Source organism: Haematobia irritans, chromosome 3 (assembly GCF_050003625.1).
Source record: "Haematobia irritans isolate KBUSLIRL chromosome 3, ASM5000362v1, whole genome shotgun sequence".
In the NCBI taxonomy this organism is placed as follows: Eukaryota; Metazoa; Arthropoda; class Insecta; order Diptera; family Muscidae; genus Haematobia; species Haematobia irritans.
The window spans coordinates 159,658,530-159,685,789 of NC_134399.1; the positions used below are offsets into that span (position 1 = coordinate 159,658,530).

Below are 27,260 nucleotides of genomic sequence, written 5' to 3' on the forward strand. Positions count from 1 at the left end.
TTTATTTCTATAGAAAATTTTGTTAAAATTCTATTTCAGTATAAAATTTATGTCTATAGAAAATTTTGTCAAAATTTTATTTCCATAGAAAATTTTGTCAAATATTTATATCTATACAAAATTTTGTCAAAATTTTATTTCTATGGACAAAATTTTCTATTGACAAAATTTTCTGTTGACAAATTTTTATTTCTATAGAAAATAAAAAAAAAAAATGTTGACAAAATTTTGACAAGAAAAAATTTTGTCAAAATTAAATAGCAAAATTCTATTTCAGTATAAAATTTTGTCAAAAATGTATTTCTATAGAAAATTTTGTCAAAATTTTATTTCTATAGAAAATTTTGTCAAAATTTTATATCTATAGAAAATTTTGTCAAAATTCTATTTCAGTATAAAAATTTGTCAAAATTTTATTTCTATAGAAAATTTTGTGAAAATTTTGTCAAAAATGTATTTCTATAGAAAATTTTGTCAAAATTTTATTTCTGTAGAAAATTTTGTCAAAATTTTATTTCTATAGAAAATTTTGTCAAAATTTTATTTCTGTAGAAAATTTTGTCAAAAAGGAAAAGGAATATGTTTGTTTCGAATTTATTTCGGCATAAGCCGGCTATCAATGTAAAACCTTTTTTCGGAGGGTTCAAGTGTGGTTTTTGTTGGGTTTAATAAACTGCCTGAATTTATTCTGATAATTGGTTGATAGTTTTGCTGCAAGTAGAGGATGCTGATGAGGAATGTGGTAATTCCGAAACGTGCGTCCATCCAACCATCTTGCAGTCTATAGGGCTTTGCCCAAATAAATTTGACAAACATTCTTTTCCTCTGTTGGTTAAGCTACTCTTGTAGTTTAGTCAATGTATGGTTTTAAGCTGAAATAAAAAAACAACAACAAAATTTTATTTCTATAGAAAATTTTGTCAAAATTTTATTTCTGTAGAAAATTTTGTCAAAATTTTCTTTCTATAGAAAATTTTGTCAAAATTTTATTTTTATAGGAAATGTTGTCACAATTTCGTTTCTATAGAAAATTTTGTCAAAATTTTATTTCTATAGAAAATTTTGTCAAAATTTTAGTTCTATAGGAAATTTTGTCAAAATTTTATTTTTATAGAAAATTTTATTTCTATAGCAAATTTTGTCAAAATTTTATTTCTATAGAAAATTTCGTCAACTAAGAATTCCAACGTGACCAGCAATATAAAGGGTGATTCTTTTGAGGTTAGGATTTTCATGCATTAGTATTTGACAGATCACGTGGGATTTCAGACATGGTGTCAAAGAGAAAGATGCTCAGTATGCTTTGACATTTCATCATGAATAGACTTACTAACGAGCCACAACGTCGAATTTTCAGTGAATGGGCCCTAGAAAAGTTGGCAGAAAATCCGCTTTTTTATCGACAAATTTTGTTCAGCAATGAGGCTCATTTCTGGTTGAATGGCTACGTAAATAAGCAAAATTGCCGCATTTGGAGTGAAGAGCAACCAGAAGCCGTTCAAGAACTGCCCATGCATCCCGAAAAATGCACTGTTTGGTGTGGTTTGTACGCTGGTGGAATCATTGGACCGTATTTTTTCAAAGATGCTGTTGGACGCAACGTTACGGTGAATGGCGATCGCTATCGTTCGATGCTAACAAACTTTTTGTTGCCAAAAATGGAAGAACTGAACTTGGTTGACATGTGGTTTCAACAAGATGGCGCTACATGCCACACAGCTCGCGATTCTATGGCCATTTCGAGGGAAAACTTCGGAGAACAATTCATCTCAAGAAATGGACCGGTAAGTTGGCCACCAAGATCATGCGATTTGACGCCTTTAGACTATTTTTTGTGGGGCTACGTCAAGTCTAAAGTCTACAGAAATAAGCCAGCAACTATTCCAGCTTTGGAAGACAACATTTCCGAAGAAATTCGGGCTATTCCGGCCGAAATGCTCGAAAAAGTTGCCCAAAATTGGACTTTCCGAATGGACCACCTAAGACGCAGCCGCGGTCAACATTTAAATGAAATTATCTTCAAAAAGTAAATGTCATGGACCAATCTAACGTTTCAAATAAAGAACCGATGAGATTTTGCAAATTTTATGCGTTTTTTTTTTAAAAAAGTTATCAAGCTCTTAACAAATCACCCTTTATAAATATATGTAAGAAGATCCTAACCATTTCAAAATTAGTACAGGAATGTTTAAAATTAGTATAATTTCGCTCGAGTCTTTCTTCAAGTTATACGATCTTTTGCTATAAAAAAGTAACAACTTACTGCGTTTCCTTATAACCTTTGACATTTCTTTTTTAAATTAATTTTTTTGAAAAAGGATACAATTGGCAGAGCTTTATTGCGAAAATGCATTACGGTGAAGGGTTCCGATGGTGTGGCCACATCTAGCAAATGATGTTTCACCCTTGATTGCTCTTCTTTGGTTGCCTTAGCCGTTGCAATGTCCAAATTAGCATAAACCTGGAAATAAAAGGAAATGAAATAAATTTTAGTGCATCATGACCAGACAGTGTTAATTATTAACTTGGAATGCTGTCCATTGTAATGTGTAACCTAGACTAAATGGTCTATTTTAGGCACTACATGCAGAAAAATGAGGGACACTTAAAGAAAATTTAACTTTATAAGATAATGGTGGCGTGGAGGTTTCAAAACGATTCGTGCATGAAAGTGAATGAACACGCACCGGGTTTCAAACGGAGAACAGACCGTGCCTATCTGACAACGATAAAATGAAAAACAACAACCAGCGTTCATGATCTGAAAATGTAGTGGTTACGAATTTATAAAAAAAAATAACAAAGAAAAAAAATTGCTACCATGACTCGAAGCGGGATTGTCTGCTCCCTACGTGTTAACAGTCGCTTTAGCACATTGTACCACCGTCGAATTTGCTATAAGAGCGTCTAACGAATATTTAAAGAATTTTTATGGCCAAAGTAAAACGAAAGCCATTCATGAAATCGGTTACGAAACCATGAACATTCCGTTTTTATTTTTCGTGAACTTTTTATGTTTCATGTTGTTACCGTCCGTTCACGATTTTGAAATATAATTGTTTCTTTTAGTTTAAGCATTTAGTGTAATTTGGTTAAAATCGCTTCAGATTTAGATATAGCTCCCATAAATATCCTTGGTAACCACGGAGGCCAAGGGTTTACTCCGATTTACGTCAAATTTTGAGGAGATGGTAGAATTTATATTCGAACTATGTATGCCAAATTTAGTCAAAATGGCTTCAAATTTATATCCAATGTATATCACTCGCCTTGTTGGCATTGATATGACCACAGTGGCCGAAATTTTGTACAGAATAAAAAATCAATATTTCGTCAAAATCGACTTAGATTTAAATTTAGGCCTCATGTATATGTTTGGTAGATGGCTAGAATACCCACATTTTACCACCGATATTCAAAGAGATTTTAGTCTGATTGACTTGATGTTTTACATACAGAGTAGGATTATCATATTTTTAAGCTTGCCGAATTAGATCTAAATCGGCTAAGATTTAGATAAAGCCCCAAGCCCATGTTCTTCGGATTTGAGAAAATATGACCACAATACACACAAAGAAAAAAACGTTTGGGAAACGTGTGCCAAAAACGTTTTTCTTGTGTTAGAGTTTTTCGAATTTCTACTAAAACAAAAAAAAAAAAAAACAATTGATCCAAAAACGCAGTCCATTTCGTTTATATCAAGCGCTGTTCTTTTCTGACGTTAAGTCTTAAATAAGACACATTTTGAGGTTTCATAATAAAAATTAAATAGTGTAAGGTTGGCTGATAAGTGCCCGGTCTAACAAAGAAAAACACATTTTTTTGTCAAAATTCGTTTTTATTATTCAACATAGTTCCCTTCAAGAGCGATACAACGATTATAACGACCTTCCAATTTTTTTGATACCATTTTGGTAGTTCTCCTTCGGTTTTGCCTCAAAATAGGCCTCAGTTTCGGCGATCACCTCTTCATTGCAGCCAAATTTTTCCCTGCGAGCATCCTTTTGAGGTCTGAGAACAAGAAAAAGTCGCTGGGGGCCAGATCTGGAGAATACGGTGGGTGGGGAAGCAATTCGAAGCCCAATTCATGAGTTTTTGCCATCGTTCTCAATAACTTGTGGCACGGTGAGTTGTCTTGGTGGAACAACACTTTTTTCTTCTTCATATGGGGCCATTTTGCCGCGATTTCGAGGCCATTACTTTGCCAGCGGACTTTTGAGTCCTTCCACGCTTCGGAGACGGTTCACCGGTCGCTGTCCACTTAGCCGACTGTCGATTGCACTCAGGAGTGTAGTGATGGAGCCATGTTTCATCCATTGTCCCATATCGACGGAAAAATTCGGGTGTATTACGAGTTAAAAGCTGCAAACACCTCTCAGAATCATCAACACGTTGTTGTTTTTGGTCAAATGTGAGCTCGCGCGGCACCCATTTTACACAGAGCTTCCGCATATCCAAATATTGATGAATGATATGACCAACACGTTCCTTTGATATCTTTAACGTCTCTGCTATCGCGATCAACTTCATTTTAGGTCATTCAAAGTCATTTTGTGGATTTTTTTGATGTTTTCGTCGGCAAACCACCTCCTTCGGGCGTCCACTGCGTTTACCGTCCTCCGTGCTCATTTCACAACGCTTGAAATTTGCATACCAATCAATTATTGTTGATTTCCCTGGGGCAGAGTCCGGAAACTCATTATCAAGCCAAGTTTTTGCTTCCACCGTATTTTTTCCCTTCAGAAAACAGTATTTTATCAAGACGCGAAATTCCTCTTTTTCTATTTTTTTTAACGATAACAAAAGTTGCTTCACAAAAGACGCTCTATTTCACAAGCTAATTGACTTACAGACGTCAAATTTTGACACGAATCATTTGAAGGTTGGTACTATATAAAAATAATATGCATTTAATATTAGCGACGCCATGTATGTGTCAGACTGGGGACTTATCAGCCAACCTGTTATGTAATGTCAGACAATTTTTTTTTTGGGAATCTTCTGAGCATATTTGGAATATATGTAAAACCAAAAAAAAAAATTTTGGTGTTCGTTCGAAGCAGGGATTGAACCCACGACCATTGTTATGCAAGGCGGGCATGCTAACCATTGCTCCACGGTGGCCAAATGAATTTATGTTTCTGTTAAATAAAGCTTCTTTAACAGGCTCGTGGGCGCCGAAAACTATGCTATAAAAATATAAACTGTTTGGCTGTTTGCGTTGCCTGTGCGTTGATGGCTACAGCGTAATTGTCTGTTGATGACAATAACAGCTACGTAGCCCAGCGGATAGTGTGTAGGCTTACAAACTGTATGGTCCGCGGTTGGATTTTCCGTTCAAGCAAAAGGTGAAATTAAAAAAAAAATACATAAAAAAATATATATATAAAAATTTCTTCAACATTGTTTGTATTACAGGAAAAGGTGCTAAGAAGTAAAAAAAAGTGGAAGTGAGAAAGATGTGATGGAACATGCAATTAGTAAGAATTTGTTTTTTTATTTATTTTTTTTTTTTTGTTGAATTAGGCTTTATGAAATTGTTTTTACATCCTGTAAAAGAATAAACGTTTATCACAAAAAGTGTATACTTTTCCTCCAAATAAACTTCCTTACGGCGAAAACCTAATTGGAAACGATATTTGTTTGTTTAAAATTTCGTTTGATGGGAATGAATTATTTTTTTGCATATACCACAAGTGATGATTTACCCATATTGTAGTCTATATTTAACACTGCAAAAAAAAATATTTTTATGAGGCCAATGATTGAATGTCCTTAAAATACGAATGGCATGTCTTTAAAATACGAATGGCAATTTCGATTAGCATAGAAGACCTACTAAGCAAAAGTTTTTGTTCGTTGTCGAAAAGTCGATCAACTTTTCAATAAAGTCGGTTTGTCCTTATAGTTAAGTGATTTGACTTAAAACTATATAACTTTACATGAAAGAAAATTTGGTTTGACTATGGTCAACTTGTCTGTAATAATTGTGAAACATTTTTCAAAATTAATGAAATCGTCTATAAATTTGTTGACTTTTTGTATCTTGACTACAAAGCAAAAAAGCGCTCAAAAGATGTTTTTCATTACTTTATTTTAAAGACGTTTTTTATTTGAAATATAGCGGGTTACTTGGTAATCTATAGAATTTCAGAGGAGTTTGATGACAGATATTCTCCTAAGCAGATCAATTCAACCACACCCTCAAAAAAATCGCTTCTGTAACATATGCCCCAAACACATTTTGCTTCAAGCATATATATTTTCAGGATTAGTCTAATAAAATATTGTCTGTATTGTTCAAACATATTATGTTTCACATTAGGGAATACACTGGTAGTAAAAAAAAATTAATGAAATTTTCTTTGTGTATATATATTTTTAAGGCGCCATTTGGTTACTTCCATTCTTTTACTTGCAGCATCCTCTGTAGGTCTCTCTTTCCAAACACATATATGTTTATAGGATATTTCTAAATTAATATATGTTCGCATCCAAGCATTTCTTGTCCCAAACATGTTATGCTAGTTTATGAACATTATATGCTTGCACTTAAAAATATTTTGTTAAAAGATTTGAGTTCCAATTTTTACACCCAAACATACGAAAAACAGCCTTTTTCGGCCGTACAGTAGGCTTACCGAAGATAAATTTTAAGATTCTATTTATGCAGACTAGATCAGATTCTGGATTTGTAACAACCATTTGTATTCGCAGTTTTAGAGGAATCATAAACATCTCGTGCAAGAAAAGCATAAAACAAAAAACAAATAACGCCTTGATTGAAATCTAAAATCTTTAGATCTTAACCCCCATTATTCACATGATTACGAGAAGTAAAAAAAACTGGAAATTTTACATTCAGTTTCAAGGAATTAGTGCGCCTTCAGTACCCTCAAGAAGTGAAATCAGCCTTACCAAAAACCAAGGTTTTTATATACGCCCAAGGACTGAAATCGGAAGATCAGCCCATATGGGTGCTATGCCAAAAACATGCACCGATACACACCAAATTCAGCACACCTAATTAAGGTTCTAAAAAACCTACAGAATCTATACCCCAAATCGGAGGGCGGGTTTATAAGGAGGCTATATCAAAATATCTACCGATATACAATATATTCGGAACACATGTTTATGGTCTTAAAAACCTTTAGATTTTAAATTTCAGGAAAATTGGATAAAAACTAGGGTTTCTAGAAACTAAAGAAGTAAAATCGGGAGATCTGTCTATATGGGGGCTATATCAAAACGTGAGCCGATGTACCCCATTTTTGACACACCTATTTGTGTTCCTAAAATACCTCCAGATTTCGAATTTCAGACAAATTGGAAAAAATACGGTTTCTAGAAGCTCAAGTAGTAAAATCGGGAGAAAGGTCTATATGGGGGCTATATCAAAACATGGACCGATACTCACTATTTTCGCCACACCTATTTGTGGTCCTAAAATACTTCTAGATTTCGAATTTCAGCAAATCGGATTGAAAATACAGTTTCTAGACGCTCCCAGAAACAAAATCGGGAGATCGGTCTATATGGGGGCTATACCAAAACATGAACCGATAGGCTTCATTTTTGGCACACCTATTTGTGCCCTAAAATACTTCTAGATTTGAAATTTCAGGAAAACCGAATTGAAAATACGGGTTCTATAAGCCCAAAAAGTAAAATCAGAAGATCGATCTATATGGGGCTATACCAAAACATGGGCCGATACACCCCATTTTCAGAACACCTATTTGTGGTCCTAAAATACTTGTCGATTTTCAATTTCAGGCAAATCGGAGGGTCGGTAATATAGAGGGGCTATATCAAAACCTGAACCGATATAGCCCATTTCGAACTTGACTTGCCCGCAAACAAAAAACGAATATGTAGCAAATTGCAGGACGATAGCGTCATTATAGAAAGTTGCAGCGTGATTACAGCAAACAGACAGACAGACGGACATGCTTATATCGTCTCAGAATTTCTCCCTGATCAAGAATATATATACTTTATATAGTCGGAAATCGATATTTCGACATGTTACAAACGGAATGACAAACTACCATTTTTATACTTTGGCTCGGAATTTATCCCAAAATCATTAGTGTACAGGCAAAATCTTTGAAACTGACCGTAGGTTAGGTTAGTTGGCAGCCCGATGTATCAGGTTCACTTAGACTATTCAGTCCATTGTGATACCAAATTGGTGAACATCTCTCTTATCACTGGGTGCTGCCCGATTCCATGTTAAACTCAATGACAAGGGACCTCCTTTTTATTGCCGAGTCCGAACGGCGTTCCACATTGCAGTGAAACCACTTAGAGAAGCTTTGAAACTCTCAGAAATGTCACCAGCATTACTGAGGTGGGATAATCCACCGCCGAATAACTTGTTGGTGTTCGGTCGAAGTAGGAATCGAACCCACGACCTTGTGTATGCAAGGCGGGCATGCCAACCATTGCACCATGGTGGCTCCCGACCATGCTTTTTGTTCAGTGTACACAATTGCATACTTTCAACAGAATCGGTTAAAATTAAGTTAAGCCTCCGAATTCTATAAATATCTCCTGATCTGGCCAAATATTGTCCAAAAACCAACAATGGACCCCCACCCCCCACCTTTTTTGGGTAGATCTAGCCCTATAAAGTCGCAACGATTTGTCATCAACTCTATGCTCACTGTTCTTGTATTTCTCTCTTGATATTTTCCTATGCAACTTTTAATTGGATTTACGGAAAATAACTGTCTACGCTTATTGAGCCCCAGTTTTTCACAGTGTCTCAACGCCTTCAAACACTCAGTTTGAATGCACTTTCACAGAAAACATTTTCAAATACTCAATGGATTTAGATGGATTTCCCCCTCTCCATTGTTAATTCCCAAATGATGTTAATAATTTAATTAGCATATCATTGATGTCTTCAACACCACAAATATACAAAAACTCTCGCCCAACGATGGAGATAGAGGGGTGGGTGAAAGGGGCTTTGTGATAACCCTTGTATGCTTTTTTTTCTCCACTTAAATTTTGACACTTGTTTTCTTGAGCCACTTGTAAAAGGTTCAACGACATTGAAATTCTTCGGGAGCCCATGGCGTAGATCCTAAACTATTGAGTTTGAACCAGTATCGCATGAACTAAAGCAGATCAGACTCAAACAATCAATGAAGGGTTATCCAGACGAATGGATGGAAACAGGTTGTTCGTTAACAACTCTCATGATAATGCCACCGTGTTTGGATATTAAATTTTCATTAAATATTAAAATTTTTTGTTGAAAAAATTTTTTTTTGCTTTTTATACCTTCCACCATAGGTATATTAACTTTGTCATTCCATTTGTAACACATCAAAATATTGCTCTAAGACCCCATAAAGTATATATATTCTAGGTCGTGGTGAAATTCTGAGTCGATCTAAACATGTCCGTCCGTCCGTCTGTTTAAATCACGCTAACTTTCGAACGAAACAAGCTATCGACTTCAAACTTGGCCACTTTTACGTATAGCCCCTATATAAATGGACCCCCAGATTTGGCTTGCGGAGCCTATAAAAGTAGCATATTTCATCTGGTCCGGCTGAAATTTGGTACATGGTGTAAGTATATGGTCTCTAACAACCATGCAAAAATTGGTCCATATCGGTCTATAATTATATATAGCCCCCATACAAACCGATCCCCAGATTTGACCTACGGATCCTCTTAGAGGAGCAAATCACGCTAACTTTCGAACGAAAAAAGCTATCGACTTGAAACTTGGCACAAGTAGTTGTTACGTATAGCTCCCATATAAACGGACCCCCAGATTTGGCTTGCCACTAAGAGAAGCATATTTCATCCGATCTGGCTGAAATTTGGTACATCGTGTTAGTATATGGTCTCTAATAACCATACAAAAATTTTTCCATATTAGTCCATAATTATATATAGCCCCCATATAAACCGACACCCAGATTTGGCTTGCGTGGCATCTAAGAGAAGCATATTTCATCCGATCCGGTTGAAATTTGGTACGTGGTTTTAGAAACATATATGATCTCTAACAACCATGCAAAAACTGTTCCATATAAACCAATCCCCATATTTGAAATCCGAAACCTCTTGGAGGAGCAATATTCATCTGATCCGGTTGAAATTTGGGACGCGGTGTTAGTATATGGTCTCTAACAGCCATGCAAAAATTGGTCCATATCGGTCTATAGTTACATATAGCCGATGGCCAATCACACAAAATTGGTCCATATCGCCAAAAATAATCTACCAAAATTTTATTTCTTTAGAAAGTTTTGTCAAACTTTTATTTCTTTAGAAAATTTTGTTAAAATTTTATTTCTACAGAAAATTCTGTCAAAATTTTATTTTTATAAAAACTTTTTTCAAAATTTTATTTCTATAGAAAATTTTATTTCTATAGAAAATTTTGTCAAAATTGTATTTCTATAGAAAATTTTGTCAAAATTTTATTTCTATAGAAAATTTTGTCAAAATTTTATTTCTATAGAAAATTTTGTCAAAATTTTATTTCTATAGAAAATTTTGTCAAAATTTTATTTCTAAGAAAAATTTGTCAAAATTTTATTCCCATAGAAAATTTTGTCAAATATTTATATCTATACAACATTTTGTCAGAATTTTATTTCGATAGCAAATTTTGTGAAAATTTTATTTCTATAGAAAATTTTGCCAACATTTTTTTTCTATAGAAAATTTTGTCAAAATTTTATTTCTATAGAAAATTTTGTCAAAATTTTATTTCCATAGAAAATTTTGTCAAAACTTTATTTCTATAGAAAATTTTGTCAAAATTTTATTTCTATAGAAAATTTTGTCAAAATTTTATTTCTATAGAAAATTTTGTCAAAATTTTACTTCTATAAAAAACTTTGTCAAAATTTTACTTCTATAAAAAACTTCGTCAACATTTTACTTCTATAGAAAATTTTGTCAAAATTTTATTTTTATAGAAAATTTTGTCAAAATTTTATTTTTATAGAAAATTTTGTCAAAATTTTATTTCTATAGAAAATTTTCTCAACATTTTATTTCCATAGAAAATTTTGTCAAAATTTTATTTCTATAGAAAATTTTGTCAAAATTTTATTTCTATAGAAAATTTTGTCAAAATTTTATTTTTATAAAAACTTTTTTCAAAATTTTATTTCTATAGAAAATTTTATTTCTATAGAAAATTTTGTCAAAATTGTATTTCTATAGAAAGTTTTGTCAAAATTTTATTTCTATAGAAAAATTTGTCAAAATTTTATTTCTATAGAAAATTTTGTCAACATTTTATTTCTATAGAAAAATTGGTCAAAATTTTATTCCCATAGAAAATTTTGTCAAATATTTATATCTATACAACATTTTGTCAGAATTTTATTTCTATAGAAAATTTTGTCAAAATTTTATTTGTATAGAAAGTTTTGCCAAAATTTTATTTCTATAGAAAATTTTTTCAAAATTTTATTTCTATAGAAAATTTTCTAAAAATTTTATTTCTATAGAAAATTTTGTCAAAATTTTATATCTATACAAAATTTTGTCAAAATTGTGTTACTATAGAAAATTTTGTCAAAATTTTATTTCTATAGAAAATTTTTTCAAAATTTTACTTCTATAAAAAACTTTGTCAAAATTTTACTTCTATAAAAAACTTCGTCAACATTTTACTTCTATAGAAAATTTTGTCAAAATTTTATTTTTATAGAAAATTTTGTCAAAATTTTATTTTTATAGAAAATTTTGTCAAAATTTTATTTCTATAGAAAATTTTCTCAACATTTTATTTCCATAGAAAATTTTGTCAAAATTTTATTTCCATAGAAAATTTTGTCAAGATTTTATTTCTATAGAAAATTTTGTCAAAATTTTATTTCTATAGAAAATTTTGTCAAACTTTTATTTCTAAAGCAAATTTTGTCAAAATTTTATTTCTATAGAAAATTTTGTCAAAATTTTATTTTTATAGAAAATTTTGTCAAAATTTTATTTCTATAGAAAATTTTGTCAAAATGTTATTTCTATAGAAAAATTTGTTAAAATTTTATTTCTATAGAAAATTTTGTCAAAATTTTATTTCTATAGAAAATTTTGTCAAAATTTTATTTCTATAGAAAATTTTGTCAAAATTTTATTTCTATAGAAAACTGAGTTATGTTATATAACAGTTTCGGCGATCACCTCTTCATTGCAGCCAAATTTTTTTCCCTGCGAGCATCGTTTTGAGGTCTGAGAACAAGAAAAAGTCGCTGAGGGCCAGATCTGGAGAATACGGTGGGTGGGGAAGCAATTCGAAGCCCAATTCATGAATTTTTGCCATCGTTCTCAATGACGTGTGGCACGGTGCGTTGTCTTGGTGGAAAAACACTTTTTTCTTCTTCATATGGGGCCGTTTGCCGCGATTTCGACCTTCAAACGCTCCAATAACGTCATATAATAGTCACTGTTGATGGGTTTTTCCTTCTCAAGATAATCGATAAAAATTATTCCATGCGCATCCCAAATAACAGAGGCCATTACTTTGCCAGCGGACTTTTGAGTCTTTCCACGCTTCGGAGACGCTTCACCGGTCGTAGTAGTGTAGTGATGGAGCCATGTTTCATCCATTGTCCCATATCGACGGAAAAATTCGGGTGTATTACGAGTTAACAGCTGCAAACACCGCTCAGAATCATCAACACGTTGTTGTTTTTGGTCAAATGTGAGCTCGCGCGGCACCCATTTTGCACAGAGCTTCCGCATATCCAAATATTGATGAATGATATGACCAACACGTTCCTTTGATATCATTAAGGCCTCTGCTATCTCGATCAACTTCATTTTACGGTCATTCGAAATCATTTTGTGGATTTTTTGATATTTTCGTCGGTAACCACCTCTTTCGGGCGTCCACTGGGTTCATCGTCCTCCGTGCTCATTTCACCACACTTGAATTTTGCATACCAATCAATTATTGTTGATTTCCCTGGGGCAGAGTCTGGAAACTCAGTATAAAGCCAAGTTTTTGCTTCCACCGTATTTTTTCCCTTCAGAAAACAGTATTTTATCAAAACACGAAATTCCTTTTTTTCCATTTTTTTCACAATAACAAAAGTTGCTTCACAAAAGACGCTCTATCTCACAAACTAATTGACTTACAGACGTCAAATTTTGACACGAATCGTTTAAAGTTTGGTACTATATAAAAATTTAATACTAGCGACGCAATCTATGGGTCAGACCGGGGACTTATCAGCCAACCTGTTACGTATTTTATCAGCCTTGTCTTTTTTTTTTTGTTTAATATATACCCCGTATGGACTGGTTTATAAGACGGTGTTAAGAAGTTTTAAGATAGCTTGCCATGTAATTCGATTGTGGACGACAGGCTTTAGTAGAAATTTCTACATAATCCATGGTGTAGGGGACATAAGGTCGACCTGGCCGAACTTACGGCCGTATCTACTCTTTATTTTTACATATTTCCAAATACACATACGGTAGGCAGGCAGGGCCCAAGACAAATTATGTTTTGATTTTATGACAAACAAAAGGTGCTTCTCATTACGTTCATTTAAACGTTGACTTTGATCGAAATAGCATCGATTAACTTCCACATTTTTCAAAAGCTATTATTTAGCGATATGGGCTGTGAAAAATGTCTTTCTTTTTTTTCTAATAGGCAAAAAGACGGACGAATGGATGGACAGACAGACATTCCTTCGATGAAGAAACTCCAGTTGATTGGAGAAGTCATTGAAATTCAAATATGTGGTTTAAAAAGAAATAATTTACATATTTTTTTTGAAACATATTTGCATTATCGATTTTAAATCAATGTAAATTTGCAAATAACCTGTAGTAGCGAAGATCATAGGATTTTAAAAAACATAGAATCGTTTATACTATTTTTTTGTTGTTTAAAACTTTGGAGTTGAATATATTAACAATCATTCCACAATAATTTGATTAATTGTTTATGCATCGCATGTCTGTTTTTCCCCTAATTAAGACACAAAAGCATATAGATGAAAGATTTAACATTAGACATAATTAGATTAAAGACTTGCCAATCTTCTCTTTTTCATATTTTGCATAGCACTATCAGTTCCATATAGATTCGTTTTAAAATTCTATATGGAACATTGCTATCTAAAGAGCTCTGGGGGCTAAGGTCCAGAAAAATGTTCCCTGCGCAATATTTAACCATAACTATAATTTTTACCTATATAAATTGGAACGACTTTACCTTTGCCAAATTTACAATCATCCCAGCAAAAAAAAATCGAAGTTGCTCCTCAAACAAAACGCTGGGATTTGACTTTTCACTTCCATGGAAGTGTTTTGAGAAGATTTAACAAACTACGTAAATTTTCAATTTTATGTTGAGTTTAAATGACAACAAGTTAGTAAAGTAGAATGTCGGACGGGGCCGATTATATCATACCCTAAACCACCCCTACTGAATTTCCAAATTACCCCATAACATTGAGTGGTACATGTATCTGGGAGCTTTATCTCAATCTGTACTCACAAAAAGGAGGTCCTTTATCATTGGGATAAACATAGAATAACATGTTGAGAACTTTTTCTATACAAATAGGATTTTGAGAAAACTTTACACAGAATTAAAACTTTTAGAAAATTTTCTATACACTCAAAAAAAAGTTTACCAGGATCCATAGATTTTGACCATCCCTTAAGAATATTGATTCCGAGCCAAAGATGCGGCTTCTTTAAAATAAAGTCAGTTTTTAGCGACCTATCAGGTTTTAACTCTGGGATCAATACAATTAAAATTATTATACAGATTTCATTTATCGAATTTTTATTCTCTTTTCGCGGTATTTATTAATAAACTATTCACGCATAAACGAGCGCCAGTTTAAAAATCAAAATTATAACGGATACTTCAAAGTAAAAAATGTTTGCTTAATTCCAAAAAAACGTTGAACCAACGAAGCTAATTCCTCAAAATAAGTCTCAGCCTATATTTGAAGTGTTTTTATCTTAAATGTAAAGATTCAAGATTTCAGTTAATTTAAGGACGCTTTCTTTAAATCACAAATGTGTTTCTTTATTTTAAAGAACATTTTCCATAGTTCAAAGATATGCGACTTTAACGGAGGGACGAGAATTTACAAAATGTGTCCTAAATTTAATGAAAAAAAATTTTTGAAGTAAAGTGTATAAGCTTTGTTTTAATTAAAATATCATTATTTTAAAGAAATTTGTTTTTAATATTACGTAAATTTCGCATCCTCAAATGTAGGTTGCGTAATCTTTAATATCACGTAAATATTTTTATACCCTCCACCATAGGATGGGGGTATATTAACTATGTCATTCCGCTTGTAACACATCGAAATATTGCTCTAAGACCCCATAAAGTAGATATATTCTGGGTCGTGGTGAAATTCTGAGTCGATCTGAGCATGTCCGTCCGTCCATCTGTTGAAATCACGCTAACTTCCGAACGAAACAAGCTATCGACTCGAAACTTGGCACAAGTAGTTGTTATTGATGTAGGTCGGATGGTATTGCAAATGGGCCATATCGGCCCCCATATTTGGTATTGCTCTAAGAGAAGCAAATTTCATCCGATCCAGCTGAAATTTGGCACATGGTGTTAGTATATGGTTTCTAACAACCATGCAAAAATTGGACCAAATCGGTCCATAATTATATATAGCCCCCATATAAAGAAGCAAATTTCATCCGATCCGGCTGAAATTTGGTACATGGTGTTAGTATATGGTCTCTAATGACCATGCAAAAATTGGTCCACATCGGTCCATAATTTTTTATAGCCCCCATATAAACCTCTGGTGATCTGACTTCCGGAGCCTCTTGGAAGACCAAATTTCATCTGATTAAATTGAAATTTGGTACGTGGTGTTAATATATGGCCTCAAACACCCATGCAAAAATTGGTCGAAATCGGTCAATAATTATATATAGGCCCCATATAAACCGATCCCCAGATTTGACCTCCGGAGCCCCTTGGAAGAGCAAAATTCATCCGATTCGGTTGAAATATGGTTCTTGATATTAGTATATGGTATCCAACAACCATGCAGGAATTGGTTCATTTCAGTCCATGATTATATATTTGGCCTCTGGTGCCTTTTGGAGAAGCAAAATTCATCCGATGTGGTTGAAATTTGGTACGTGGTGGTAGTATAAGGTCTCTAACAACCATGCAAAAATTGGTCCAAATCGGTCCATAATTATATATAGCCCCCAAATAAATCGATCCCCCGATTTGGCTTGCGGAGCCTCTAAGAGAAGCAAATTTCATCCGATCCGGCTGAAATTTGGTACATGGTGTTAGTATATGGTCTCTAATGACCATGCAACAATTGGTCCACATCGGTCCATAATTTTATATAGCCCCCATATAAACCGATCACCAGATTTGACTTCCGGAGCCTCTTGGAAGACCAAATTTCATCTGATTAAGTTGAAATTTGGTACGTGGTGTTAATATATGGCCTCAAACACCCATGCAAAAATTTGTCGAAATGGGTCAATAATTATATATAGGCCCCATATAAACCGATCCCAGATTTGACCTCCGGAGCCGCTTGGAAGAGCAAAATTCATCCGATTCGGTTGAAATTTGGTACGTGATGTTAGTATATGGTATCCAACAACCTTGCAGGAATTGGTTCATATCAGTCCATAATTATATATAGCCCCCATATAAACCGATCCCCAGATTTGGCCTCTGGTGCCTTTCGGAGAAGCAAAATTCATACGATCTGGTTGAACTTTGGTACGTGGTGGTAGTATATGATATTTAACAACCATGCCAAAAGTGGTCCATATCAGTCCATAATCATATATAGCCCCCATATAAACCGATCTCGAGATTTGGTTTTGGAAGTCGTAATGTCCTTATAATTAGTGATTTGACTTAAAAATGGGTATCATAACATGAAAGATAAAATGTTTGGGCTAAGGTCAACTTGACTTTAATAATTCATAAAATTTCTTTAAATTTAATGAAATTTTCTTTAAATTTGTTGCCTTTTTGCGTCTTGACTATAGAGCAAAAAATCTTTCAAATTTAGGATATGTTTTTCAAAACTTTATTTTAAAAACGTTTTTAATGTTTTTAATTTCTAATGGATGTCGAGTCTTAATTTGGAAAATAAACTTGTCCTTAACTCGTTTTTAAAGGACTTTGATAGCATATGAAGAAAATAAGCTGAGAAAGCGAAAAATTGAAATTTGCTTCCTAGAAGCAAGTACACAAAACCCAAATTTAAAAGAGAATTGTGTCTTAAAAGTATCCTTACTTGTATTCTCCGCTTCTTTGGCTCGGAGTCAATACCAAATTTTTTAAAGAAAAGACAAAATCTTTGGAACCGGGCACGCGTTTTTTTTTTTCAGTGTACGTACCGTGCAAAAGTCCATGTCGATTCGTAACTATTTATAGACTTACCTATACATAACTTTTTTGTGTAATATTTACGACGTATGGACTAACTCACAATTTAGAAAACGATGGTAAGAAGTTTTAAGATACCACAACCCAAGTAATTCGATTGTGGATGACAGTCTTTCGTAGAAGTTTCTACGCAATCCATGGTGGAGGGTACATAAGATTCGGCCTGGCCGAACTTACGGCCGTATATACTTGTTTTCAGTGTAGAATTTTGAAATACAAATTTGAGAAAATTTTCCATAGTAATAAACTGTTGAGATCTCTTTTTATAGAAAAAATATTTTGAGAAAATTTTTTATAGAAATAAGATTGTGAGAAAATTTTCTATAGAAAAATTGACAAAATTTTTGACCAAATTATCTGCGGAAATAAGATTTTCAGAAACTTTTCTATAGAAATAAAATTTTCACAAAAATGCAATAACTTTAAAATGATAATTTTCATGTTACATATTGATAAGATCAGTCATTCTGATCTTATCAATATGTAACATACTAACCACAAAAATTGGATTTTGGCACGAGTGGCCACCGTGCGCGGCATACGTATTTTGCCAAACAGATGGGATAAGAGGTGGATGGTTCGCAATAGACAATACCTCGATTGATCGATCTGCCACAAAATTTTCAGGATACATTTTTAATCATTTGAAATAATAAGAAATAAAATTGTAGGAAAATTTTGAAATACAATTTAGAGAAAATTTTCCAGAGTAATAAAATGTTGAGATCTCTTTCTATAGAAAAAGGATTTTGAGAAAATTTTGTATAGAAATAAAATCTTAAGAATTTTTTTTTATAGAAATACAATTTTGAGAAAATTTTCTATAGAAATAAGATTGTGAAAAAATTTTCGATAGAAAAATTGACAAAATTTTTGACCAAATTATCTGCGGAAATAAGATTTTCAGAAACTTTTCTATAGAAATAAAATTTTCACAAAAATGCAATAACTTTAAAATGATCATTTTCATGTTACATATTGATAATATCAGTCATTCTAAGAAAAAACTTTTCCACTTCCATACCAACCACAAAAATTGGATTTTGGTACGATTGGCCAACGTGCCCGGCATCCGTATGTTGCCAAACAGATGGGATAAAGAGGGTGGATGGTTCGCAATAGACTATACCTCGACTGATCGGTCTGTCACAAAATTTTCAGGATACATTTTCATTTCATTTGAAATAATCTTGAATTTTTTATTTGCTCTCGCAATAGGTGCCATTTAATGTTAATTTAAAAAAAAATCTGTTTCGGAAATTAATTTAGTCTCCTCTTCTTAATGCCTTCCTTATTTTCTAATATGTATTAAACTGTGGGATTATGTCTGAAAACCTTGTTACCAATTAGATTTCTTTATCAAGCAACAAATTTCTAGCAAAATTTCGCTATTCATTCATTTCATTTGAAATTGTACTCTCAATTAGCATATTGATCTTTAATGATGTTGCACACTTTGCTCCATTTTATAATGCATATAAATTTGTCCATTCCGGTTGGAACTAATTATTTAACGCATTCATACAATTTATGCAATCGAAATAAACCTGCTGGGCACATTCATTTCAATAATTAACAAATTTGTGATGCGAGTATTTAAACTATGGATGCCATAAATTTAAACAACACCATCACCTGTTCCATGAAATGCCCTCAGACATTTTGTCTGAATTTTTTTTATGCAATTTATGCATCTGCAATGTGACAAGACAGGTGTTGGTGATATTGGCAGTTTTAAGTTTCCCACGTTTTGGACAACATCTATATAAGAAGGAGTATATTTTTTTGACAGAAATGTAATATGGATGATGTGAGGTGAAACGAATTTGATACATTTTAAAATTATTTTAATTATAACTAATGGTAATAAAATTAATGTTGAATAGTATATTATTTAAATTATTTTATTAACGAAAAAATTATTTTTTTTTGGTTAATTAGTATACAGAAAAAAAATTTACGAACCTATTTCCAATTAAAACGATAAACGAACAAATTAGAAAATAAAGTTAATTAAGAAAATTATTGAAAATTTTTACATTTTCAATTAAAATATTAAATACGACATTCCAATTAAAATTATAATTGAAAATTTCATTCGAAAATAATTAGTTTCTTACAAATTAACTGGTTTCTTAAATTTCGACTCACATCTAAAGAAATATTTAACTATAAATTATTATCGGAAAATTCATAAGAAAGTATAAACTCAACTAAAATACAATTAAATTGTTATAGTACTATCATTCTATTGATTGAAGAAGTTTCAATTAATATACGGCCGTAAATACAATTAAATTGTTATAGTACTATCATTCTATTGATTGAAGAAGTTTCAATCAAAGTTTTCGGCCAGGCCGAAGCTTATGTACCCTCCACAATGGATTGCATAGTCCATACGTGGTATATATTAACCTAAATAAGTAAGGAAAGTCTAACGTCGGGCGGGGCCGACTATATTATACCCTGCACCACTTTGTAGATCAAAATTTTCGATACCATATCACATCCGTCAAATGTGTTGGGGGCTATATATAAAGGTTTGTCCCAAATACATACATTTAAATATCACTCGATCTGGACAGAATTTGATAGACTTCTACAAAATCTATAGACTCAAAATTTAAGTCGGCTAATGGACTAGGGTGGAACACAATGCTAGTAAAAAATCAGTAAGGAAAATCTAAAGTCGGGCGGGGCCGACTATATTATACCCTGTAGATCTAAATATTATACCCTGTAGATCTAAATTTTCGATACCATATCACATCCGTCAAATGTGTTGGGGGCTATATATAAAGCTTTGTCCCAAATACATACATTTAAACATCACTCGATCTGGACAGAATTTGATAGACTTCTACAAAATCTATAGACTCAAAATTTAAGTCGGCTAATGCACTAGGGTGGAACGCAATGTTAGTAAAAAAATATAGGAAACATTTAAATCTGAAGCAATTTTAAGGAAACTTCGCAAAAGTTTATTTATGATTTATCGCTCGATATATATGTATTGGAAGTTTAGGAAAATTAGAGTCATTTTTACAATTTTTCGACTAAGCAGTGGCGATTTTACAAGGAAAATGTTCGTATTTTGAGCATTTTTGTCGAAATCAGAAAAACATATATATGGGACCTATATCTAAATCTGAACCGATTTAAACCAAATTTGGCACGCATAGCTACAATGCTAATTCTACTCCCTGTGCAAAATTTCAACTAAATCGGAGTTAAAAATTGGCCTCTGTGGTCATATGAGTGTACATCGGGCGAAAGCTATATATGGGAGCTATATCTAAATCTGAACCGATTTCAATAAAATTTGGCACACTTGACTATAGTACTAATTGTTCTTCTTGTGCAAAGTTTTAAGCAAATTAGGGTAAAACTCTGGCTTCTGGGGCTATATAAGTCCATATCGGGCGAAATATATATATGGGAGCTATATCTAAATCTGAACCGATGTCTTCCAAACTCAATAGTGTTCTATTCTGGGCCAAAGCACATACTTGTGCCAAATTTGAAGTCGATTGGACTAAAACTGCGACCTAGACTTTGATTACAAAAATGTGTTCACGGACAGACGGACATGGCTATATCGACTCAGGAGCCCACCCTGAGCATTTTTGCCAAAGACACCATGTGTCTATCTCGTCTCCTTCCGGGTGTTGCAAACATATGCACTAACTTATAATACCCTGTTCCACAGTGTGGCGCAAGGTATAAAAAGGCCGATTAAATACGTATATAATTAAGTTTAAAGTTTTTCTAGAAATAAAATTTTGACAAAATAAAATGTTGACAACATTTGCTATAGAAGTAAAATTTGGAAAAAAATCTACAGAAATAAAATGTTGACAAAATTTTCTATAGAAATAAAATTTTGACAAAATTTTCTATAGAAATAAAATTTTAACAAAATTTTCTATAGAAATAACATTTTGACAAAATTTTCTATATAAATAAAATTTTGGTAGATTATTTTTGGTTCGAGTGGCAACCATGATTATGAACCGAGATGGACCAATTTTTGTGTGATTGGGGATCGGCTATATATAACTATAGACCGATATGTACCAATTTTGGCATAGTTATTAGCGGCCATATACTAACACCACGTTGCAAATTTCAACCAGATCGGATGAATTTTGATTCTGCAAGAGGCTCCGGAGGTCAAATCTGGGGATCGGTTTATATGGGGGCTATATATAATTATGGCCCGATATGGACCAATTTTTGCATGGTTATTAGACACCATAACCACGCACCAAATTTCAACCGGATCGGATGAATTTTGCTCCTCTAAGAGGACCCGTAGGTCAAATCTGGGGATCGGTTTATATGGGGGCTATATATAATTATGGACCGATATGGACCAACTTTTGCATGGTTGTTAGAGACCATATACTTACACCATGTACCAAATTTCAGCCGGATCGGATGAAATATGCTACTTTTATAAGCTCCGCAGGCCAAATCTGGGGGCCCGTTTATATAGGGGCTATACGTAAAAGTGGACCGATATGGCCCATTTGCAATACCATCCGACCTACATCAATAACAACTATTAGTGCCAAGTTTCAAGTCGATAGCTTGTTTCCTTCGGAAGTTAGCGTGATTTCAACAGACGGACAACAACAAGTATACTTGTGCCAAGTTTCAAGTCGATAGCTTGTTTCGTTCGGTTCGACAGACGGACGGACATGATCAGATCGACTCAGAATTTCACCACGACCCAGAATATATATATTTTAGAGCAATATTTCGATGTTTTACAAACGGAATGACAAAGTTAATATACCCCCCATCCTATGCTGGAGGGTTTAATAAATTGTAAAAGTTATTCCACAAACATTTTTTAAGAGCATCCCGAGATTCTAATTCATTTTTTTCAACTACCGATGAAGTTCTTTTGGATGTCGTAGAAAATACGCTATTTGGTGGTCAAACTTTAAATTTTGGATAATAAAATATCGCAAAAAAAGAATAGAAAATCGAGAAAAGGGTAAAAAAATAATGAATATGAAATTAAAAATTTCACCTATGCGAGGATTTGAGACTGTGTCTATCGACTTTTTCACTTCCATAGAAGTTCTTTTGAGAAGGTTTTGCAGATTACAAGCATTTGAATTGACGTTTCGACGCTTCGTGTTCCATGGCGTTTGTGGGTGAGTGGGTTTTCTGCTATAGTGCCAACATACCCAGGTTCAACCAGTGTTGCCAGAAGTAGGAGAAATTCCCCACATGTTTTTTCTAACGTTTAGCGCCTTGTAGGGACGTAGGGGCACAATGTGGGGACTTTTTCACTCAACACAATCTGTAGTAATTTTTCATTTTGGTGGATCTAGAGGAGGCAAGTAGAAGAATGTGTTTACAACACATTCTTTACGAATGTGTTGTAAACACCGCTACCACTCGTGCCAAAAAAAATCTTCCACATTTTAAAAAAAATCTTACCACAAATCCACAAAACAAATATTTCTATAGAAAATATTGTCACAATTTTTAATTGTCAAAAATTTCTATAGAAAATATTGTCAAAATTTTATTCCTGTAGACAATTTTTTCAAAACTTTATTTCTTTAGAAAATTTGGTCAAAATTTTATTTCTATAGAAAAATTGGTCAAAATTTTATTTTTTTTCAAAATTTTATTTCCATAGATTTTTTCTCAAAATTTTATTTCTATGGAAAAATTTCTCAAACTTTCTTTTATAGAAACTTTTTTTCAAATTTTTTTTCTATAGAAATTTGATCTTCCACAAAATCTATAGAAAATTTTGTCAAAATTTTATTTTATAGAAAATTTTATTTCTATAGAATTTTTCTCAAAATTGTATTTCCCAAAAAAAAAAACAAAAATTGTTTATAGAAACTTTTTCCAAAATTTTATTTTTATAGAGATTTGAGCTATCAATAAAATTGGTCAAAACTTTATTTCTATGGACAATTTGGTAAGAATTTTATTTCTATAGAAAATTTGTTTCAGCATTGTTGTTGTTTTTTATTTCAGCTTAAAACCATACATTGACTAAACTACAAGAGTAGCTTAACCAACAGAGGAAAAGAATGTTTGTCAAATTTATTTGGCAAAGCCCTATAGACTGCAAGATGGTTGGATGGACGCACGTTTCGGAATTACCACATTCCTCATCAGCATCCTCTACTTGCAGCAAAACTATCAACCAATTATCAGAATAAATTCAGGCAGTTTATTAAACCCAACAAAAACCACACTTGAACCCTCCGAAAAAAGGTTTTACATTGAGCCGGCTTATGCCGAAATAAATTCGAAACAAACATATCTCTTTTCCTATGCCACTGTCAAATCATCGATTTGAATTCACATGGCTGGGTTTTTTTGAGCGTGCCTCCTCTTCTTTTTCCATTTGTTTTGTTTTGTTATTGTTGGTTTTGTTCTTTAAGCATTGTTGTTGTTTTTTATTTCAGCTTAAAACCATACATTGACTAAACTACAAGAGTAGCTTAACCAACAGAGGAAAAGAATGTTTGTCAAATTTATTTGGGCAAAGCCCTATAGACTGCAAGATGGTTGGATGGACGCACGTTTCGGAATTACCACATTCCTCATCAGCATCCTCTACTTGCAGCAAAACTATCAACCAATTATCAGAATAAATTCAGGCAGTTTATTAAACCCAACAAAAACCACACTTGAACCCTCCGGCTATCAATGTAAAACCTTTTTTCGGAGGGTTCAAGTGTGGTTTTTGTTGGGTTTAATAAACTGCCTGAATTTATTCTGATAATTGGTTGATAGTTTTGCTGCAAGTAGAGGATGCTGATGAGGAATGTGGTAATTCCGAAACGTGCGTCCATCCAACCATCTTGCAGTCTATAGGGCTTTGCCCAAATAAATTTGACAAACATTCTTTTCCTCTGTTGGTTAAACTACTCTTGTAGTTTAGTCAATGTATGGTTTTAAGCTGAAATAAAAAACAACAACAACGCTTAAAGAACAAAACCAACAATAACAAAACAAAACAAATGAAAATTTGTTTCTATAGAAAATTTTGTCAAAATTTTATTTCTATAAAAAAATTTGTCAAAATTTTATTTCTATAGAAATTTTTGTCAAAATTTTATTTGTATTGAAAATTTTGTCAAAATTTTATTTCTATAGAAAATTTTGTCAAAATTTTATTTCCATAGAAAATTTTGTCAGAATTGAATTTCTATCGAAAACTTTTTCAAAATATTATTTCTAAAGAAAATTTTTTTAAAATGTTATTTCTATGGATTTTTTCTCATAATTTTATTTCTATAGAAAAACTTGTTCAAAGAAACTTTTACCAAAATGTTATTTTTATATAAACTTTTTCCAAAATGTTATATCTATAGAGATTTGAGCTACTAATAAATCTAATTTTGTTTCTATCGAAATTTTGGTCAAAATTTTGTTTCTATAGAAAATTTTGTCACAATTTTATTTCTACAGAAAATTTTGCCAAAATTTTATTTCTATAGAAAATTTTGTCAAAATGTTATTTTATAGAAAATTTTCTTTCTATAGAATTTTTCTCAAAAAAAAAAAATTATAGAAATTTTTTCCAAAATTTTATTTCTATAGAGATTTGAGCTACTAATAAATCTATAGAAGATTTCTTTCTATAGAAAATTTGGTCAAAATTTTGTTTCCATAGAAAATTTTGTCTACATTTTATTTCTATAGAAAATTTTATCACAATTTAATTTCTACAGAAAATTTTGCCAAAATTTTATTTCTACAGAAAATTTTGACAAAATTTTATTTCTATAGAAAATTTTGTCAAAATTTTATTTCTATAGAAAATTTTGTCAAAATTTTATTTCTATAGAAAATTTTGTCAAATTTTTATTTCTATACAAAATTTTGTCAAAATTCTATTTTTATAGACAATATTGTCAAAATTTTGTTTCCATAGAAAATTTTGTCTACATTTTATTTCTATAGAAAATTTTGTCACAATTTAATTTCTACAGAAAATTTTGCCAAAATTTTATTTCTATAGAAAATTTTGTCAAATTTTTTTTTCTATAGAACATTTTGTCAAAATTTAATTTTTATAGACAATATTGTCAAAAATTTATTTCTATTCAAAATTTTGTCAAAATTTTATTTCTATAGAACATTTTGTCAAAATTTTATTTCTATTGAAAATTTTGTCTAAATTTTATTTCTATAGAAAATGTTGTCAAAATTTTTTTCTATAGAAAATTTTGTCACAATTTTATTTTTATAGAAAATTTTGTCAAAATTTTATTTCTATAGAAAATTTTGTCCAAATTTTAGTTCTATAGAGAATTTTGTCAAAATTTTATTTCTATAGAAAATTTTGTCCAAATTTTATTTCTATAGAAAATTTTGTCAAAATTTTATTTCTATAGAAAATTTTGTCAAAATTTTATTTCTATAGAAGATTTTTTTTTTCAAAATTTTATTTCTGTAGAAGATTTTTTTCAAAATTTTAGTTCTATAGAAAATTTTGTCAAAATTTTATTTCTATAGAAAATTTTGTCAAATTTTTATTTCTATACAAAATTTTGTCAAAATTCTATTTTTATAGACAATATTGTCAAAATTTTGTTTCCATAGAAAATTTTGTCTACATTTTATTTCTATAGAAAATTTTGTCACAATTTAATTTCTACAGAAAATTTTGCCAAAATTTTATTTCTATAGAAAATTTTGTCAAATTTTTTTTTTCTATAGAACATTTTGTCAAAATTTAATTTTTATAGACAATATTGTCAAAAATTTATTTCTATTCAAAATTTTGTCAAAATTTTATTTCTATAGAACATTTTGTCAAAATTTTATTTCTATTGAAAATTTTGTCTAAATTTTATTTCTATAGAAAATGTTGTCAAAATTTTTTTCTATAGAAAATTTTGTCACAATTTTATTTTTATAGAAAATTTTGTCAAAATTTTATTTCTATAGAAAATTTTGTCCAAATTTTAGTTCTATAGAGAATTTTGTCAAAATTTTATTTCTATAGAAAATTTTGTCAAAATTTTATTTCTATAGAAAATTTTGTCAAAATTTTATTTCTATAGAAAATTTTGTCAAAATTTTATTTCTATAGAAGATTTTTTTTTTCAAAATTTTATTTCTGTAGAAGATTTTTTTCAAAATTTTAGTTCTATAGAAAATTTTGTCAAAATTTTATTTCTATAGAAAATTTTGTCAAATTTTTATTTCTATAGAAAAATTTTTCAAAATTTTTTTCTATAGAAAATTTTGTCAAAATTTTATTTCTATAGAAAATGTTGTCAAGATTTTTTTTATAGAAAATTTTGTCAAATTTTTTTTTCTATAGAAAATTTTGTCAAAATTTTATTTTTATAGACAATATTGTCAAAATTTTATTTCTATAGAAAATTTTGTCAAAAAAAAAATTTTTCTATATAGAAAATTTTCTCAAATTTATTTCTATATTCTTTCATAAATACAAAGAACTCCGAACCCTCATTTTCATGTCTCCAGCATATGTAAGATGATCACCACCAGTCTCTTGGTGTTGTGGTTCGAAAGTTTGATCGTATTGCAGTTTGCTGGATTATTGTTACTGATTTTCTACAGCAGAGCCTTTTGCTTTATTTTAGTTTCAAAAAAATTGTCAAAAATATATTGGGGATTTTTGTGAGGAATTTAAATTTAAATTGGGGATTTTTGGAGACGAAAACATGATAATTTGGGGATAAGATCCAGAAAAATACTGGCAACACTCTACCACAACATCGACCGATACTCACCATTTCCGGCACATTTCTTTGTGGTCCTAAGATACCTCTCGATTTCCAATTTCAGGCAAATTGCATAAAACCTG

General features: G+C 31.5%; 1 protein-coding gene across 1 annotated transcript in view; it reads right to left on the reverse strand.

Moving 5' to 3' along the window:
- The window catches only part of LOC142228544 (tRNA dimethylallyltransferase), a 591,910-nt gene that overhangs the window by 543,968 nt on the left and 20,682 nt on the right, over positions 1-27,260 (reverse strand). Inside the window, exon 2 of the mRNA XM_075299000.1 lies at positions 2,324-2,461. Within this exon, the coding sequence (XP_075155115.1) occupies positions 2,324-2,461 (138 nt within the window). The remainder of the gene's footprint in view (positions 1-2,323; positions 2,462-27,260) is intronic.